The 18,940-nt window shown below is 42.4% G+C and overlaps 1 protein-coding gene across 1 annotated transcript in view; it reads right to left on the bottom strand.

Annotated features, from left to right (window-relative positions):
* BBS7 (Bardet-Biedl syndrome 7) overlaps positions 1-18,940 on the bottom strand; it is a 264,083-nt gene that overhangs the window by 137,793 nt on the left and 107,350 nt on the right. The window contains exons 7-9 of the mRNA XM_086962213.1: positions 18,494-18,610; positions 11,335-11,465; positions 113-197 (exon numbers count right to left, since the gene is read on the bottom strand). Coding sequence (XP_086818339.1) covers positions 113-197; positions 11,335-11,465; positions 18,494-18,610 — 333 coding nt within the window. The remainder of the gene's footprint in view (positions 1-112; positions 198-11,334; positions 11,466-18,493; positions 18,611-18,940) is intronic.

Below are 18,940 nucleotides of genomic sequence, written 5' to 3'. Positions count from 1 at the left end.
TTTAGTAATGTGTTTAACAGATAAGTTAGAATAGCAGATATGTGTAAAATATTTGTAACTTATGAACTGCTTGTCAGTTAGAGACGTTTATCCGTCTTTTATGCATTCATACCTGAATAAGTGGCTGTTAAAATCTCATCAAATCCATCTTTCCCAACACAGCCTCCTTGTATTGATGTGACACTTTCCGATAATGCCTAATCACAACAAAAAAACTGATTAACCACTTTCACATCCAAGTTAAAGAGCACAGTAAATGTACACAGTACAGTAAGTGGATTGGGAACACAAAATACAACTTCAATCATGAACAAAACAGTAGAACAAAAACTCAATGCAGTTATTGGTGTTGAAAATGAATCTTTTTATTTAGCCTTGGAACTGTCTCTGAAAGGAGTTCTGACCTTATCTTGAAAATCAGAAAAACTATAATAATGAACATGATAAGTGCAAAAATTGGGAATATTTCAGTTCTGAAAACATGACAGTAAATTATTAGGAACCTGGGATAAACTGGAGAGTGTTTGTACATTTCCTGTGCTTTGCTAAATACCCATCCCCATCCATGAGGTGTCTTGCCCACCCAACCTCATGGCAGAGAGGCCCACAGCTGAGCTCTGTATTGGCTCTATATTTATATATATCTAAAAAGGAGACTTTAGTTTTACGATTAGCTTCCACGATCAAAGGGATACTAATCATGTGATATGGGACAGAAAGAAATATAACAAACCCATCAACCCTTTCTTGTGCTTTATCCACCACCACCACCACAAAGAGTTCTCGCCTCCAAATGTCTTACCAATGTGTAATTACTGTTTTTTGATTTACAATACTACTAAAATTAAGACTTCTGGGGTGTGATTTGATCCCATACACCACATGATTCAGATCAAATCCAGACACTTTTGCTGACGCAGAAGCTGCTTAAATATATCAAAATTAAATGGCTGATCCCCTACTTCCTTTCTTGGGCCTGCTGGGGTTGGGTCAGACCCTTACTGCCTTTATCGGCCACCTTTTCCTAAGGCATGTACATTCAGGTGAATTCAACTGCAACTGAACACAAATCAATCAAATTTATAAAGTGTGCAGCTGCATCCAAAGAGGTATTCCGGCGCTAGTGCCTTTAAAAGTAAAACAAACTCAGAGTGGAAGGCCAGATAACAAACAGATAGGTCTTCAGAAGTTTACCAAACACCGATTCGGTGGGGGCAAAGCGAAAAGTCGAAAGCAAAGAGTTCCAGAATTAGGCGGTTAAGAAGGAAAAGGAGCAGCCACCTCTTCTCGCCCTGAGGACCCAAAGAACACGTAGAAGTTTTTGTCCATTGGAGTGTAGTGATCTCTCCTGAGATCACTACACTCCAGCGACTTCCGTCGCTATGGCCTTGAAGTTGGCTTGTGGGACTAAGTACGGTGTGTTTTCGAGAACATAGAGAAAAGGCGGAAGCGCCCTCATTTTATAAAGTGCCGCCTTCCCCAACAGGGTGAGAGGGAGATTACGCCACACCACCACATAACCTTTAAATCGGTCTAATTGGGGCTTTACATTTTTTGTATAGAACTCAGTGGAGTCAGACGTTACATAAATGGCCAGGTATTTAAAGGCTTCATCAGTGACTCGCAGTGGACAGTCCGGAGGCAACAGCGGTGATGGTCCAGCCAGCACGTAAAGAACGGACTTGGACCAATTTATCCTATATCCGGATACTCTACCAAATTTCTCGCATACATTCAATAGCTCCAGGATGGATTTTCTAGGGGAGGTTAGATATAACAATACGTCGTCCACATACAAAGATATAGATTCCCAGGTAGCAGTCCAGCGGATCCCTCTGATAGAGGGCTCCCATCGGAGCCTAGCTGCGAGCGGTTCTAATATCAGCGCGAACAACAGGGGGGATAGTGGACACACCTGCCGCGCACCCTGAGCAAGCGGGAAGTCTCTTGAAATTTTCCCATTGGCCACCACATGCGCCATTGGGTTGTTGTAAAGCAAACAGATCCAGGCACGGAATTTGGGACCAAATCCCAAGTGCTGCAGTGCTGCGAACAAATACGGCCATTCCACCGTATCGAACGCCATACTGGCGTCAAGCGAGAGGATTACCGCTGGCTCCTGAATGTAGGATCGTCTAGCTAGCACTGCGTGCAGTGTTCGTAAGTTAAGTGCCATACTACAGTGAGGCATGAATTCGGACTGATCAGGACTTATCAGGGACAAGAGATGGCGGGTCAGCCGCATAGCCAATAATTTGGCCAATACCTTTAGCTCAGCGTTAATTAAGGAGATTAGGCGGTAGGAGGTACAATCCGCCGGTGGCTTGCCCGGTTTATGGATTGCTACAATCGTGGTCAGTCGTTGGTCATGCGGCAGCTCTCCAACTTGAAGACTGTCTTGGAACATATTTAGGAGGAAGGTTGCAGTCACTTGCGCGGTGTGCTTGTATAGTTGGATAGGGAAGCCATTTGGGCACACCGCCTTGCCGGACGCAAGGGAGCCAATGGCCATCTGTACTTCCTCGACCGAGAGGTCGGCTTCCAACAGCTGCGCCGCCTCTGGTGTAAGCTTTGGCATAGCAATATCTTTGTAATAGCCACGAGCTTCCTCAATCGTGAACATGGTGTGGGAGGCATATACCTTCTCAAAATGGTCAGCTAGTGTGTCCACTATATCACTGGGGGCAGTCACCAGGGAGCCCGCAGGCGTATGCAGTTGCACAATTATCCTATCTGCTTTCTCCTTTTTATCTAGCCAGGCTAGCATTTTCCCCGCCTTATCTCCTAGCTCATACACCCTGTGACGCATGGCTTGGAGCCTGTCCAAGACCATTTCCCTCTGGTACGCCACGTACTCGCTTTGCTTAAGCCGCACTCATTGTGCAGTATGAGGCGTCAGACGAGCTGCATGTTGAGCCGCCACTTCATACAGGTCGGCTTCTGTACTATTGAGTTCAGCCCGTTTTCCTCGCTTATAACCTGCGATTAATGCTATAGCTTGCCCACGTTTGACCACTTTATAAGCTTCTCATAGAATTCTGGGCGAGTCCACCGACCCCGTATTTTCTTGGAATAAGTTTGTGGTAGTTTCTGTAATACCCTTCGATACCTCCGGTATATGCAGATAGTTAGGATGGATGGGGAATACACAGCGCCGAAGTGTCAGATGGCGCGTATAGGTTAACAGTATCAGTGAGTGATCGGATATACCCCTAGGGCGGATATCTACCTCATCTATTCCCCCCAGACCATCCGCCGAGACAATTGTGAACCCCAGAGTGGAAGGTATATTGCCTAGTATTGGGGTGTTTATATCTCCAGGCGTCTGCGAGCCCCAAGGCGTCTATAAGTCCGGTCATACAGTGACTTTGGGGTGATGTCAGTTTTATGGGGTGTCTGTCCATTGTACCGTCCACTATATCATTAAAGCCGCCCCTAACATAATCACCGCCTCCGGCAAAGCAAGTAGGAATGCAGTAAGCGCAGAGTGTGCCATTGTATGTAAGGTTGGTGAGATGTATACAGAGACAAAATTAAACAACATCCCTTACCACTGGCAAGTGACTGCTGCAAAGCCGCCCTAGTCATCTACCCTCGTCTTGTGCACTATAAGTCGGAAGTTCTTTTTTATAAGCACACCCACCCCCCTAGATCCGGAGGAGAACTCGTCATGGGCCACCATTTTGTAACCCCATCTATCCAGGGCCTTGCAAGTGGATCCCGTCAGGTGTGTCTCCTGCAGGAGGGCCACCGCAGGTGTGCATCGTTTTAAATATTGCAGTATCAGATTCCTCTTCACCTTGTCCCCCAACCCCCGAACGTTCCAGGTCAGCACAGTCAAAGGGGTCCCCGGGGCCAGTTGAGTCAATGGACGACTAGTGTCTTGTTGTGTTTGTGCAGACATACGTTACATAAATAAAACTCAGCATTGCAAAATATGACCCAGTATACAACTTCAATGCGCTTGCAGCTATTCGGTTGACCGCGTGTGCGCTGAGAAACTGCGTTAACCAAACATACAACTAAACATAAAACAATTCGAACAGTCCATCTTACCCTTCCCACCCCCCACCCTGCCTCCCTGCTAAACGGACTCAGAACTGCCCGCCACCCCAACTCAGCAGAGCGCTTAACCCAGTCCCCATGTACAGTACTTGTGTGTGGGAGGGAGAAGTCCAGAAGAATCCACATCATTCCCCTCCTCAAAGGCACTATTTACTTTAGGGATCAACGTCTTTTGTAGGGATCGTGAGCTCTGGTGCGTATCACAGTTATAGTTGTTAAGCCGGTCACAAACTCCCTTACAGACCCTCACTCTCCTGCTTCCTCTTGCTGCTTGCGGATTCCCTCCACCGGCTGCCCTCAGTCGCCGTGGTTGTCCTCGGTTCTGTGGGGTTTCCGACGTCGGTCAGGTTGTCCGGTGCCCTCTACTCGTCGCCATCCTTCCAGCCAGTCATGGGCCTCCTCAGGTGTCTCAAAAAATTGAATTTTTCCATCCGCCACCACCCGAAGCCTTGCCGGAAGGAGCATGGAGTAGGGCAGTTCTCTGGCTCTCAATTCTTTCTTGACCTCCATGAAACTTTTGCGCCGTACCTACACTGCCGCTGTATAATCCGGAAAGAAGGACACATTTGAATTTTGGATCCGCAGCGGCGGCGCCACCCGCGCCGTCAGTAATATAACGGCTCCATTTCGAAAATTAAAGATTCAAGCCAGAATTGGCCAAGGGGAGCCCCGGGTCTGGGCTTGCCTCCTGGCACCTGTGCGTCCTTTCAACCAAAAAGAAGGTGGAGAGTCCCCTGGGATGAAGCCTGTTTTTTTTTTAGGTCCTCAACTTATAGGTCCATTGCCGGGCCCCCTTCACTCTCCGGAATGCCCGGGATTCTTACGGTATTGCGACACGCTCACCCTTCCTGGCCGTCCAGCTTTGCCGCCATTCGTTTGTTGTCCATCTCACGTTGTGACACTCTTTTCAATAACGTGGAAGTGTCCTTTGTCAGAGATTGGGTTACTTGCTCGACCTCTGTGACTCGGGCGGTCATTTTCTGAAAATCAGCCCTGAGGAGACTAACGTCCGTAGAAATAGATCCAACAGTTATTTGAACACCAGTAAGGGCCACCATGATGTCCTCTAGCGTTACTTTGGGAGCACCGCTGTCGCCCGATGCCTTGTCTGTGGAGTCTTTACGCTGAGAGAGTGGAGGAAAGTCTTTGTTATATGCATATTTTTCCAGGCTACTATGCGAGGTTGTACGAGGGCCTCTGCCCCCATTTTGCGCCTGGGGACGGACCCACTCCAACAAATACTGGAACACCCGGCTCACTGCTGATCTGTCCGTCACCCAAGTCATTTAAGGGGGGACTCTCGGGGCTGGGTTAGGCAAAATTACACCGCACGCTGCAGCATGCCCACTGTCCTGTTGAATTGAGCTCAATAATGGAGGATGGTCCAGAGGGCCCCTCTAGCGATATTCAAGCCCCACGTATACATCCAGAGGGCCTCTTGCTTTCCCCCGGGACCCAGTGTCTGCCGCTCCCACGAGGCACCAATAAAGATCTGTGGAGTCTGCTGACTCCTCTGACGTCGCCAGGCCCACACGATGTAGCTCCTCACCCTCCTAGGCCCCGTGCATCAATCAGTCCCCGGCGCTCCTCACCTCCTGTGCCCCACATCCATTATGTCCTGCGGGCCGTGGCACCATCAAATCTCCTTGTCTACGTTGCCAGTGGGACCCCCGCAATGCACCACTTCGGGCCCCGGCGATCAGAGCAGGCCACCCACACTGCCAGGCCGATGCTTAGATTCACTGGCAGCCCCAATCCGCAGCGCGGGCCTTCCCCCGCATTTGGCGTGGCGCGATGCTCCAGGGGGGAGGAGGGGAACGTTCCCACCTCACCAGGGGCCCAGCCGCCTCAGGCCGTGCCCACCTCCGTTGCAGCCGCACTGGTCAGACGCTCGGTGCCGCGCTCCGCCACTCGGAGGTCGGCGTGCTCCAAAATGTAGTCCCCGGCTGGAGCCTAGACAGTAGGCCGCCAGCGCCTCAGCTCTCCCGATTCACCCACGGACCTCAGAGAAGCGCCAGAGTAGGGACGGAGGGTTGCACTAGACTTCAGCTACAAATTTGTGCCTTTGGGGCATAATGTGCCTGCGGATTCATGTGCAGATTGATGGGGGAATACGTCTCTTCCCCGGAGCTCCTCTAGGCTGCGGCCATTTCGCTCGGCAGCAAGCCACGCCCCCCCATTTTCAACTTTTAAAAGAGAAGAAATGTTGCATGCCTATAGAAACATCAAAGAAAAAACACTGTCACATTTAGGCTGCCCATGGAAATCTACAATTCCTGCAAGAAGCAGTGATAGATGGTCAATTCATTTTGACTGTCTTCTAAAGGTCACATGGTGTTCTGCTTCTATTCCTCTTGCTCAAATGCAGAGGTGGTAAGATTGATCATAAATGTGATTAAAGATATGCAACAGAAAACTGATGATTCCAGAGAGTAACTTTTCCTTTTCTATCACAAGATGTTCATTAACATTAATAAACAGTGCAGTGACAATTTGACTCATCCCTTCCTAAAGGCCCTGGGCTAGCCATAAGGATCACCAGGAAGGTAAACATCTATCTCTCAAAAACACATAAGATGCATGTATTAACAGTCAGCTGAAGTACTTTGGAGACAGGCTGCTAGGCAAGAAACAAGCACATACAGTCCGACAGATCTTGGACTAAAATGTCATTCTGCTCTTTCCTTACTTAAAGGAATCAAGGAACCTTCTTAACGGAATTTATGTACATCTATGCTTTGAAAGTATATCAAATACAAGTGTTCAACTGTAATAAAGAATTACATAAACCTTCACTTCGTGAATTGAATTCAACTATACGCAACTACAAATTGTAAGGAAGTTTCTATGGTCCTTGAAAAAAAAATAAAGGTCAATAAAAGCTCTTTGAACATTAAGCACTGTATCTGCTTAAAAAGTGTCTGGCATTTATACATTATCACATGGTAAGTGAATAAGAGCTTTCCCTAGGAAAAGACAAGGAAAAACACATCTCTTCCTACTCAAGAATAACTTGTGGCAAATTGAAGATTAATGTTTGTCACTGAAAAGATAATCCTGACTCACTCCTCCAAAGAGGTTTAAGCACATTTTTCAGAAGACCTTAGGGCCCGATTTAGATCTAGGTGGAGGGGATACTCCGTCACAAACATGGAGGTTTTTACCGCCACCATATTTCAAGAGCATTATATTCTACGACAATTGTAATATGGCTGACAAGATATCTGTTTTATGTGCGAAGTAATACCCTATCCACTAAGATCTAAATCAAGCCCTTAATTTTAAAACACTGTCAATACAAAAAGCAAGTAATCCAGGAATTAACATTTTTCCAGACTACTGCAGCAATTAAAATTGGTGCTTGGGACTGGATGATACAAGTTCATTAATCAAGAAAGAAGCATATTTATACACAAAATGCGGAAACAGTCATAACAAAAGAGAAAACATTTATTTTGTACGGAATAAGGGAGCATGTATCGAATGGAAGTGATTGAGGTACAAAAGTCAAGAAGTGCTCTAGTAACATACAGAGCCTGCACTCAGTTGACAACTAATACTATTATACTTGGTAAACAGATTAAAGGCAACATGTAAGAAAATAACAGTAAGAACTCACAAATCCCACACCATTGAACAGAAAGGACCAGAAATATGCACTTACGGCTTTCAGAACACTTCTTACTTAAGTATAAGAGTTTACTGTTCACATGTGTTTTAATGGGACAAGAATGAGGTTTCCACAACTGAGGGAACTAGAAGAAATTGAAAAAGACGAGCGCCTCATAAGCAGCTCTGAGGTATGAATTGCAGATTAAGTGAAATGGTGTGCAGACATTTTGAACTAATGCGAATAATTTATTTTTAGTTAGGAAACTGATATCATTTTATTTTTTTCTTTGTGATTTATTGGCTACATATTTGATACTCCATTGCGTAAAATAATACTTAGCACAAAGAAAATATTGCTGCCCCTGAGGAAGGGTTAGAGTAGCTCCTGAATGCATTGAATGTTACTACCATAATGAATGAAACACAGAATTAGTTTGGTATTTATATAAATTAGATTATATTTAGGAGCATTTCCTCAATCAATAAAATAATTTGATTGACATGAACATACCAATTTTTCTTTAATGAATTGGGAATTCTAAATATATTGAAGAGTCTGTTCATTTCACAAGGAAGTACATATGCATGTCAGATTACTACAAGTTCATGTGTTTGACCCTTAAGGCAGAAATCAGATAATGTGAACTTCACCACCACATCTGAATTTCAACCACTGGTACAGGTTTCAATACCAGTATAGAACGTCTATATTTTAAGTTCTGGCTACAAACAGCTTTAGCTGTCTTTAGGAGGCTTACTCTTTCCAATACTTTAAATATACTTCGAGTGGGCAATTCAACTCCTTGCTCATGATTGGATGGCTTTGTGTTGTTCATTTTGCATATCTGCTCGTAATTCAATGACTATTTCCCCTATTCTTGGCTTTGTCTGCCCAGCAGCATTTAGGTATCAATGTGTTTTGTTGCGCGGATTAATTTCAATTGCTTAAATCAGATCTGGCACTGCAGCGCATATCAGGGATCTTTTTCTTCCCTCGCTCTCGCCTAGCCTGCTTCCACTCCTCCTTTTATTCGTCTCTCCTTATTCATCCCTAGGCGCATCCCACCAACCGACTGTCACTTGCTATCCGTCCTTAAGCCGCTTAGCATTTTTAGGACCATCTGCCGTACTATTAGCATGCAGTCATCTTAAAATATTTCTTGGCCATTCCAAGATGGCTGACTAAGAGTGTACATGTACACGCAGTGCAGCAAGCATCTTTCAGTGGATTTTGTTAAATATGAAGAACCCGCTTCAAATATGGCTGCTGTGGATGTGTGCATAGTCATGGTGACCATCTTTTGGTTGGGTTTTCACAAACTATAACAAAATGCAACACAAGGATGGAGGCTACTGCTATGCATGTCTACATTGAGGAAAAACTGGAACTGAGTTGGAACAATTAAAAATTCATGACAAAGCAGGGCCTGTGCCTAAAGGATGCAGTATGCTTTGCAAACATTTTGTATGTGCCTGGCAGAGCGCTTCGATCAGCCGCCGACAGACTAGTTATGGTACCTCGTGTAAAAAAGGCCAGATGGGGAGGAAGCAGCTTCCTCGTCTGTGCGGCGAAAGCCTGGAACAAACTGCCTGGGCATCTTAGAAACACATCAGAGCTTCTTTCATTTCGAAAGGGACTCATGGATTAGCCCCCCGTCTAGCTCTGGAGTCAGTATGCAGCGCCAGGACGCCCTTGGGCATAAGTGCGCTTTATAAGCTCATAAATAAATAAATATTCACAGAATTTTTTAAGAAGTTTTTTGTATGGTGGATGTAGGCACATTAAGAATGATAGTACATTAGAATCACAATGGAGGTGAAGGTTAAGCGTAGAAAGGCACAGAAATGCACATAGACGCAGAAGGTATTAGAATGGATGAAAGCTGTTGAAGTACTATTCATTTAGTAGTCCCGTTGTCAAAGGATGAAAACGAGAGAGAAAGAGTCGAGACAAAAGTCTACTCGAAAAGTCTACTCACCCACTGATTATAGCAAGTCAGATTTTATCACGTTGAGCTATTTCTAGGACCTACTGGTACATTCTGGTGAGTGAACCTGAGGCTGGAAAGGAATGGGTGTGTTGTTCATTCAGAAAGTGAATGAGCAATAAAGATCCCTTCAAATCTTGTTTTTATCTCTGCACATTTACTGTTTGTTCAAGAACAGAGGTCAAATGTCAGTTTGTCTTTTTACTAATTGCTGCTTATCGTATCCTGGAAAATTGGGTTTACTTTTCTCTCTCTACAGTTAGAGGATTTTGTAAAGTGGTTGGTCTGGCTATCATTGTAAAACACAAAACTGTAGAATATCAGTTTTTTTTCTAACAGAACATTGAAATAGCTTAGAAATAAATAGTACAAATATTTCAAAATATATTGAGAATTAGGAAAGCACTTTTTTTGTAAATTCGGAAGTGTGATACAAATACAGAATTAAATAAGGGCAAAACAAATCAGAACACTTTACTTAGTCATGTGCAAAAGACATATTTGCAGAAACTCGATTTCTAAACACTATTGCTTATATACTATATAGTTTTATCAGTAATACTACTTGTCACATGGAACTTTTGTGGCTATTCCAAGAAAAATGTACTGATTGCAAATGACAGTCTGCTACTGCTTCATGCTTTAGTTAGGTATTTATTAAAAATAATTGTTTTTAAACATAATTTGAGAAACATTCTTGTCCTCGTCTTGATGACAAAGCTGTCAAGGAACTAAGAGGCAAGTTAGGGGTTATGTTTATCCTATGTGCGGCAAAATTTGAATTATATATGGTTCAAAGGTTTAGTCTATTAAATCAAACAAAACAGTTTTTTGTACAACAGACATGCTGAACTAACATATTTGAAGGAACTATCAAATGTGATAATGAAGAAAATAGCTGTTCATTTATTTAAAACATTTGTCTAGGATGACGTAATTTGAAGCCAGTTTAATGGGACAAGGGCATTACAGTTAGGTCGAGATTATTTAAGTCACTAGACATGCAGTTCTAGTACAATTTTTATGAATATTCGAGGCCTGCAAGAGTATTATTAGGCTGTTCTACTATCAACCTAAATGTTGCTTGGAAAAATCCATATGTTTCTGGTTTGCCATTATTTGTATTGTACATGCTCTAACCTGCGTTAGCTTGCATTGGACAAGGATAATTACAAAGATGGGGGCACTCCACACCGCTAGTTGTTCTTTAACGTAAGTAAAAACTTGACAAAGATCTGGGTCATGAATTTCAAGTAGTTTTCAAATCATAAATGAATCCATCTGTTGTCAGATTCTGTGGAGTGACAACTTCTCTAAAAAACTGATAAGAAAGAAACACAAACTGAGAAGACTAACAAAAGGGGATTGGATTTCAATTCAATTCAATTCATTGGATTTCACAATATATACATAGATTTAGTTTGTTAGTTATTGTTTGTTAAATTGTACCGAGGGGTTCACACAGAAACCCCAAAATTATTTGAAATGGCTCAGCACATAAACTCAGATCAGGAAGCATCTCGCAAAACAACACACCTAGTATTTCGGAGTAGATGCACGGAGCACTCGTTGCGTACAGCCACAATAAAATGCAGAGCTTCTTCCTTGCACGAGGGAGACCAGTCCAGCAGCCATTAAGAAGATTCAAGAAGGGTTTGATTTTTCTTACCTGCTCATACCGAAGAATAGGTTCCCCTGCAGAGTCCAAGGCATAGACCTCAACCATCCCATCATCACGGCCCAACAATAAATCTTTGACACCATCTCCCAGAATATCAAAGCTATCAATACACAAAATGCCTGGAATCAGGACAGAAATACATCATGAAAAACAGATCAGATTGTCAACTACACGAAACGCATGTGGATGAAATGTGAATCCCAAATACTTGAAAAAGAATATTCCTGAGGGTTGGTGGCTGAGGGCTTTTACAATTTACATTATACTCCCCCAATAATCATATTTACACATGCCAGTGATAATCATACAAGTCAGCAAATGCAATAAAGTAGTAAGGTGCCCTACAGATGGAACAGTTCACATTTTAAATTTCTAATGCAGCAATGACCTCAAAATAAAATTTCATAGACCAGACATAAGGTGCACACATGCTATCTACTGACAGCAGTTTCCTGATGTTATCAAAAAGGACTTAACAGTAATCTGTTCCTTCCTCTTTAGTTGTTGAGGGTTAGGTCTTGTAGTATGGGACATAATGTGCAACGTTAATTCATTTTGAAATTGTTTAGTTTAATGCAAGTCTGACCAAATCGTTCAATGTTTGTGTTACAGTGTATTTCAATCATTTTTTTATACTACAAAAAAACGTAATCAGTGTATTGTTAGTGGCTACACTTATGTACAAAATGCATAACTGAAGGCAATGAACGTTACTTACATGTAACAATATTTCTTTTAAGCATTTTCTGGCCTCTTCTGTGAATTTGTATTCTTCAGAAAATTACAAGTGTGGATTTTGTAAAGATTGAAGCACTACACTACAAATTACAACAAGATTGTGTTTGTGTAGAACATCCAATTAATGTGCTAACATTGAAAATAATCTATTATCCAAATTACTGGGTAACGCAGCAACCACATCTTTTTTCACTCCTTTGGACGGCTGGCATCGTTTTAAAATGTGTTTGAAGCCAGACCATGAAGAAGATATTCTGTGTGCAAAAAAGTCCACTATCCGTTCTTGATATGATTGACTAGTGTAGGTTTTCACACAAGGTCGGATATGAGAAGCAGGGTAAAACAAAGACACATGCATCTGCACTGCAGGGTTGCATCGAACAGTACTCCGGTCCTTTTTTTGGATTTCTTTATGGCAACTATTCATGATCTCTCCATTTAGAAATAAAATTATGAGGTGACGACTGAAGAAACAAGCATTTGCATAACCAATAGGTCTTGCCTTATGGACCTTTATAAGTGTTTAGCTATGCTGTACATTATCTAGGGATACATACAATATGACGTAAATTATGTTATGTTATACGTGTGTGTTTATATTTAAGCATCTTTTACTCGTGTCTCAAGTTTTAAAAAACAGTAAGTGAGTTGCTAAGGTAACTTGGTGTGTTATGACCAAAAGATAATGTTTTCCAGATCAAAAAAAATTATTCTACGGAGGGTTACCTTGTCAAAGTCATCGAGACTGATCAACAAAATCTCCTGCATTGACCAATAAATATGAAAAGAAATGTTGAAAATAATGTTACGAAATCAACTAAACTATATTTCAAATAAACCTAAACATTGTATTTAATACCTAAGCTCCCAGCACCATAGAATCTTCACCTACGTGATGCCTTGGAGTAAACTCCTTAGTCACACAAAGTATTTCTAGTTTGCTGCCACTGCATCGCTAAACTTTACAAGCAACATTCCATGATTGGAAAATATCACCACCAGGTTCTGTAAATTTTTAACAGGTACACTATCCATTGTGCAAGCTAACTTCATTCTGGAACCCAAAGCTACTCTAATTTAATGGTAATTCGTATATGTAAAAAAAAAAAATGAGTGTGGGTGTGTTCCCGGATATTGCATATTTTATATATGCCAGTACTTTGTTCTCTTTCTCAATCTGTGTATTTATTTTTGGTTGGCTTTGGGTGCCTCATCTTCACCGAATGCTTCTCTCACATGCTTTTGCCGGTGTGAAAGGTAAAGTCTTGGGACAAGAGAAGAATTTAGCAGAAGGAAGCACTCTGCACACACCTCTCTACACAAGTGCTCACTTATGCCTACATCACAGCGCCTCAGGCACTCTTTCCTTGTAGCGACACTGTTGGGCTACATTTGGGCTGTTTTTGGTTGAATATCAACTCGCATCTTCAATTAGAAATTACGTTGTAGGATCACTCTAAGGACCAATGCCGTTTTCAAGCAGATGGCTTATACGTTCTGTACACACTTTACATGGGGATTTTAAACGAGTTTGTAAACACACACTTATCTTTTTGATTTATATAAAAAAAAACATAACGTGCGGCGTCTGTGCAGCGGGCGTGGTACTGATAAAATAAGTTGCACCAGTGCTGTGTCAGTAAAATGAAAGTCGTGCGACCTGCAAAATCACACACACATTACATTCTTGATCAAAAAAGCTGACACATAACAGGCGGCATCCATGAAGTGGGTGCTGTGCTAATAAAATAAAAGCTGCACAGGTGTCCCATTGATAAATTGAAAGCTGTGAATCTCCACGCTCACATTAGAATTATGCTTTTATACTGCCATGAGCAGGAAACAAATACAACAAGCCCACACAAAACAACAAGCGTGGCCGCTAAAGTGAAAGCGACCGTGCTGTGTTTAATTAGTAACCTGATCCATGATGCAACAAGGAATGTAGATGCACCCTGCGCGCCACTGCTCGCTTCAGAGAGCAAAATGCTGTGGGAGTGAACATCTGAAGAAGAGGTGGGACATGCACCCGTCTTTGGCCATTTGCATGCTTTCATTAGTGAAAGACACAAGCAAAGGCCAATCCAATGTGTGGGAGGAGTTAAACCCACACCCACTGATTTTCTGGAATCTCTGGTGATCAGGTGAAAAACAGACAACGTACTGGTGTCAAACAACTGTGCAGATTAACTGCATGCCTAGATGTATGCATTTGTTATACTATGCTGCACCCAGGTACAAGCTATGAACAATGTAGTCTTTCTACAATGCCTAGGTAGCTGCTGATGAACTTGAGAACTACACACTTCAGTACTGAGGATGAAAAATTATGCTGGTCCTAAGGTAATTCATGTCTATTAAACAACCACCTAGGAAAATCACTGTAAACGTATTAATGAACTGTGGCAACTAGTTCGTCGGGAACAGTACAAACCGGTTACTGTGCTCCAATGTTATCATTTAGGTCAATTTACCTTTCATATCTTGGAGCCTTTGTCACTGGAAAACCCAAAACAGATATCAAGTGCACCATCTTAACACTTCACCTTCAGAGAAGTGAGGCAGAGCAGTTCAAAGCTTACTAAGCAAGGTGATGTGGGCTAAAGACTTTGTACTCAACAAAACATAATATTGTTGAATAAATCAATGTCCAGCCAGTAATCTCAGAATAAGAAAACATACTTCCTTCTGATTAGGCAGCTAAACACTAGGCAGAAAGGGACAATGGTGCTAATAGCGACATTGATATTCACAAAGTTCTGACAGCCAGTGCTCCACAGTGGCAATGTAACACCAAGGAATCCTGACAAACTGCTTTGAGATAGGGGTCTGTCCGTATATTCTCTGGGTTAGCTCTGACTAGCTTCAGGAATATTAATTTTCTAGGTGTTAGTCAAAGGTTGTTCTATATTCAGTTCTTAGTATAATTTACCTCATAATTGCTGCTCTTAATGATCTGTCCGGTGCGCAGCTGCCCATGTCCATTTCCTTTTCTGGTGCATGCCTCAGCCCGTACTCAGTGACAAATGCACTGGAACTGAGAGCTCAGATAGAGTAGCTCACTCACTCATACTAAATAAAAAACGAGGAGGTCCCTCCCGTGCTTAGAAGAGTGTGGTACACAAAGGGGGACTACATTTGTAATGAAGCATAACTGTCACAGTTTGAAGGAGCACCTCATGTGCCTAACTTGTTGTATTACAGTCAGTGAAATCAGACGATCACGGTTTAGTAGTAAAAGTGCTGTGCAGTTTGGGGTGCTGGGATCTCCAGAGTTTAAGGCTCTTAGTGGTTCCACAGCAATGGGGCTCACCCTAGCCGTGGAGCAACTCTGAAAGTGGATAGGGGTTCAAAGCTTCGGTTAGTACAATCACCCTCACTGATCTCTCACAGATCAGGGAAAAGTGCCAGGCAAGATTTGACTATTGGCGTAATTTGGAGGCATCCACGGTCACGCACGTTTTTGGCTGGAGGACAGTGGTTCATTACAACTCCTCATAGAGAAGATGGGCTTTACAGTGCTGGTGTTGGAAAGTTGATGTAGGCTTAGCCCCAATTCAGGTCATTTCCTCTTCTTCCATGGGGCTGAGCTTAATTTCCTACAGGCAGCTTCGTACTCCAGAGTTATCTCCAGTACTTCTCTTTCACACAGTAAGGGCAGGTTCATTTTCTTGTGGCAGGTCATCAGTGCTTCCCTAATATTCCCTAATGTAGCTGGGAAATTCACCATCAGTGACACCAGTTCTAGATCTCAGAACAAAGTGTTACTTACCTTTGGTAACAATGTATCTGGTGCATACACTGTCTGCAGATTCCTCACCTCTAGAATCTACGCTCTGGTCAGACTGGATTCAGAATAGCTGAAATAGCTCTACTGAGCTCGAACTCAATGTTCCTTCCCGGATGTGAAGTCAGAGAGACGTATATGGCTCCCCCACAGTGCTCTGTTGCCATACTTTGCAAAGGCAAGATCTTAGAAATGCAGCACATAAAACTAACCTTGAACCTTACTAAATACTGCATATTCCTCATAGTGGGAAGGCAGATGGGTTGGTGAGGAATCTGTAGGTAGTTGGTATATCCATAAGAAACACTGGTACCACATGTAACCATTCTTTTGATGGATACCAAGGCATTAAACCCCAAGTGTACAGTCTGAACAGGAATACATACACAAATAGACGCTTGCTGGCACAATGTAGAGGGATGAGAGGGGACCAGTTTCACCCTGGAAAGTGACATAAAATGCTCACCAAACAAACAGTAAAAAGAGTGTACTGCATCCATATCCCATCAAACAATGCCATCAAGATGTTTCTTTCTTTAAATAAAAGCAGAAGAAAACAGTCCAACAACATGGCCAACTGGGCTGCAGGCCTCATTTGAGTTTTTAGCAGCTCACCTTCTTAGAGTATCTACACAACTCTTCAGGACCTTATATTGTGTTCTCATTGCAAGGACGTCCAGCAGCTATCTTCTGAGAGGACAGGTCTGAAAACTAGGATGGTTCCAATGACCTAAAGATACTTCCAACCATGTGAGTAGGTGGAACGTCAATATAGTAATGGTTCTGGCTGTATATACTATCTATCCTGTAATACTTTGGAGTCCAAAGCAAACACAAGCAAATTGGTTCTGGAGGGCTAGCTCATCTCTAGTATTAGGGGCGCGGGCTGAAATTTCACTGGGTATTTCCCTGGTGGGCTGGATTTTTTGGAGGCAAGTTTTGAAAGCCCAGGGCCGTCCCTAGTGCATCTGTTACTTAACTCAGCTTCCAGAGGTGGACTTCGGAGGCATATGAGCCGTCAAGAGAGAGAGAGAGAAAGAGAGAGAGGGAGGGAGGGAGGGAGGGAGGGAGAGGCAAGGTGGAAAGAGCGATCAAAGAGGAAGAGCAGAGAAGGAGAGTGAGAGAATGGATGGAACGAGAGCAGGCAAAGGGTGTGGGCTGGTTTAAGCATTTTTCCCAGGCCTATTTTTGGTTCCCCATTCTGGCTCACCAGCTACCGGGTAAACACTGCGATGGTCGTGGGCGCTGCAGACAAATCCTGAGCTCTTAATTTCTCTTCCACAGGCAGGTGTGGTGGATTCTAAGAGGGTAGTGAAGCAGGAGGTGATACGGTGGAGTGTGATTATCAAAGTAGGCGGATACAAACGGACAGCCCTTTTCTTTACCTTCTCGGTGCAAACGGTTGTTCAAAATAAATAAGTGATTCTTGCTTTAGTGTACTGCTATCTTCATTCTTGAGTTTTGATAACAGAGTGAATGACAAAAAAATCTATTAAACCGAACCTTGTTTTTTTTATGTGTAACTAGCCGCATATTTAATGAAAAAGCCAGGATAGCCTGAAAATTAATTTGTCAATAAAAGTAAAAAGAAAACTCATGCATTGCAGTTTGGCTTCAAACTTAAGGTACATTGGTTGAAGGGCGAAGTCTATACCCAGCACCGTGTGGAGTTTGGCTGCCTGGCAGGATTTTGTGATTACACTTATGGCTATTATGATGTACTGTATTACTCTTCATTTGTATATCTGTAGTGGTTTCCCACCCCTTGCAAGGTCCACTAGTTTCTAATATTTGTTTTTGTCATTTCCATCAGCATTAATCAGTATTGATTTTCAACTCATTTTATTTGTATTTATCAACATTTGTCTATATTAAAAAACAAAACACTCTTGCACTTGATTATCCTTCGGGTTTCTAAGAAATATTATGTTTCCATATACAACACAAAAAACTGATTTTAAACAATGTAGTTAAACAAATGTACATTGCACTTCTGTAACACTTAGGTTAAATCCAAATGTATACATGTACTGTTAATATTCCTATTTGTGTGAAAATTGCCAAATTATTAGCACATGACCAAAGTCAAAACCATAGGTCTGGAATATTCAGCAAGATCAGGGAGAAATAAATATAGAATATAGAAAGCTGAACAGATTCTTTCCCGTCTACATATGCAAGAATAGTAAAAACTGAAAATTGTGAGCACCAATTACACGCTACCTGCAAATCTCCTTCTTGTTTATGTTCCAGATGTATCTAAACTGATGGAAACACAGGGTCTTGTACCAAATGTGATGTCACTACCAAAAGCCAGGGCTCAGGTAAGAAGACTTTGCCGTTCTTTAGACATACAAATTATTTTACTCAGAGGAAACAGATTCTAACAAACCCTACACCTTGAAAGGATTGTTTTGTGCCTGTGATGCTAACCTCTCCTCAAAATTTCATTTATTTTGTTGCTTACTGTAACAGTGTATGTAAAGTGTGTCTCCACTTCCACTTCTGTTTTGATGTCTACATGCAAAGTAAATTGTGGTTCTTCTTTATCAAGGATCGTCTCTAGATGTTATAGGGAATGCATTGTTTTAGCAGTTGCTTATCTTTTTGCAAAATACGTACCTCCTCTCTTTTTTTCATTGGAAATTTCCCATTTATGCATCAGTGAGGTATCTGTAATTGGAATTAGACCCAGTTTGCCATCTGATGTTCCATATAAAAGTTCCTCTCCGGAGACACCTACACACAAGAGGCATGATTAAATATTTACACAATATATCTCAATTTAAGAACACTTCTTTGCAATTGGTTTAATGCATATGGTTACAGAAATATAACAGGGTCTATCAGGAAAATGCTCTGTAACTGACTGGGAGGCATCAATAATAGCAAGTAGAAGGCTTTGTGTCAGACTCCATTCAGGGGGGCACAAGGGATACATTACTGGAGCCCACCTGTGGTGGTTGAGGTTGTTTACCTCTGATGTCCAAGTGTGTATCATATTATGGCTCTGGAAACTGGGTTAGGAAAAACCCTTTACACACTTGGCTCTAATGCTATCGAGTGGAA

The sequence above is a fragment of the Lissotriton vulgaris genome, chromosome 3_1, assembly GCF_964263255.1.
Source record: "Lissotriton vulgaris chromosome 3_1, aLisVul1.2, whole genome shotgun sequence".
In the NCBI taxonomy this organism is placed as follows: Eukaryota; Metazoa; Chordata; class Amphibia; order Caudata; family Salamandridae; genus Lissotriton; species Lissotriton vulgaris.
The sequence above is the reverse complement of the archived record's forward strand: the minus strand, read 5'-3'. Positions and strand labels throughout refer to the sequence as shown.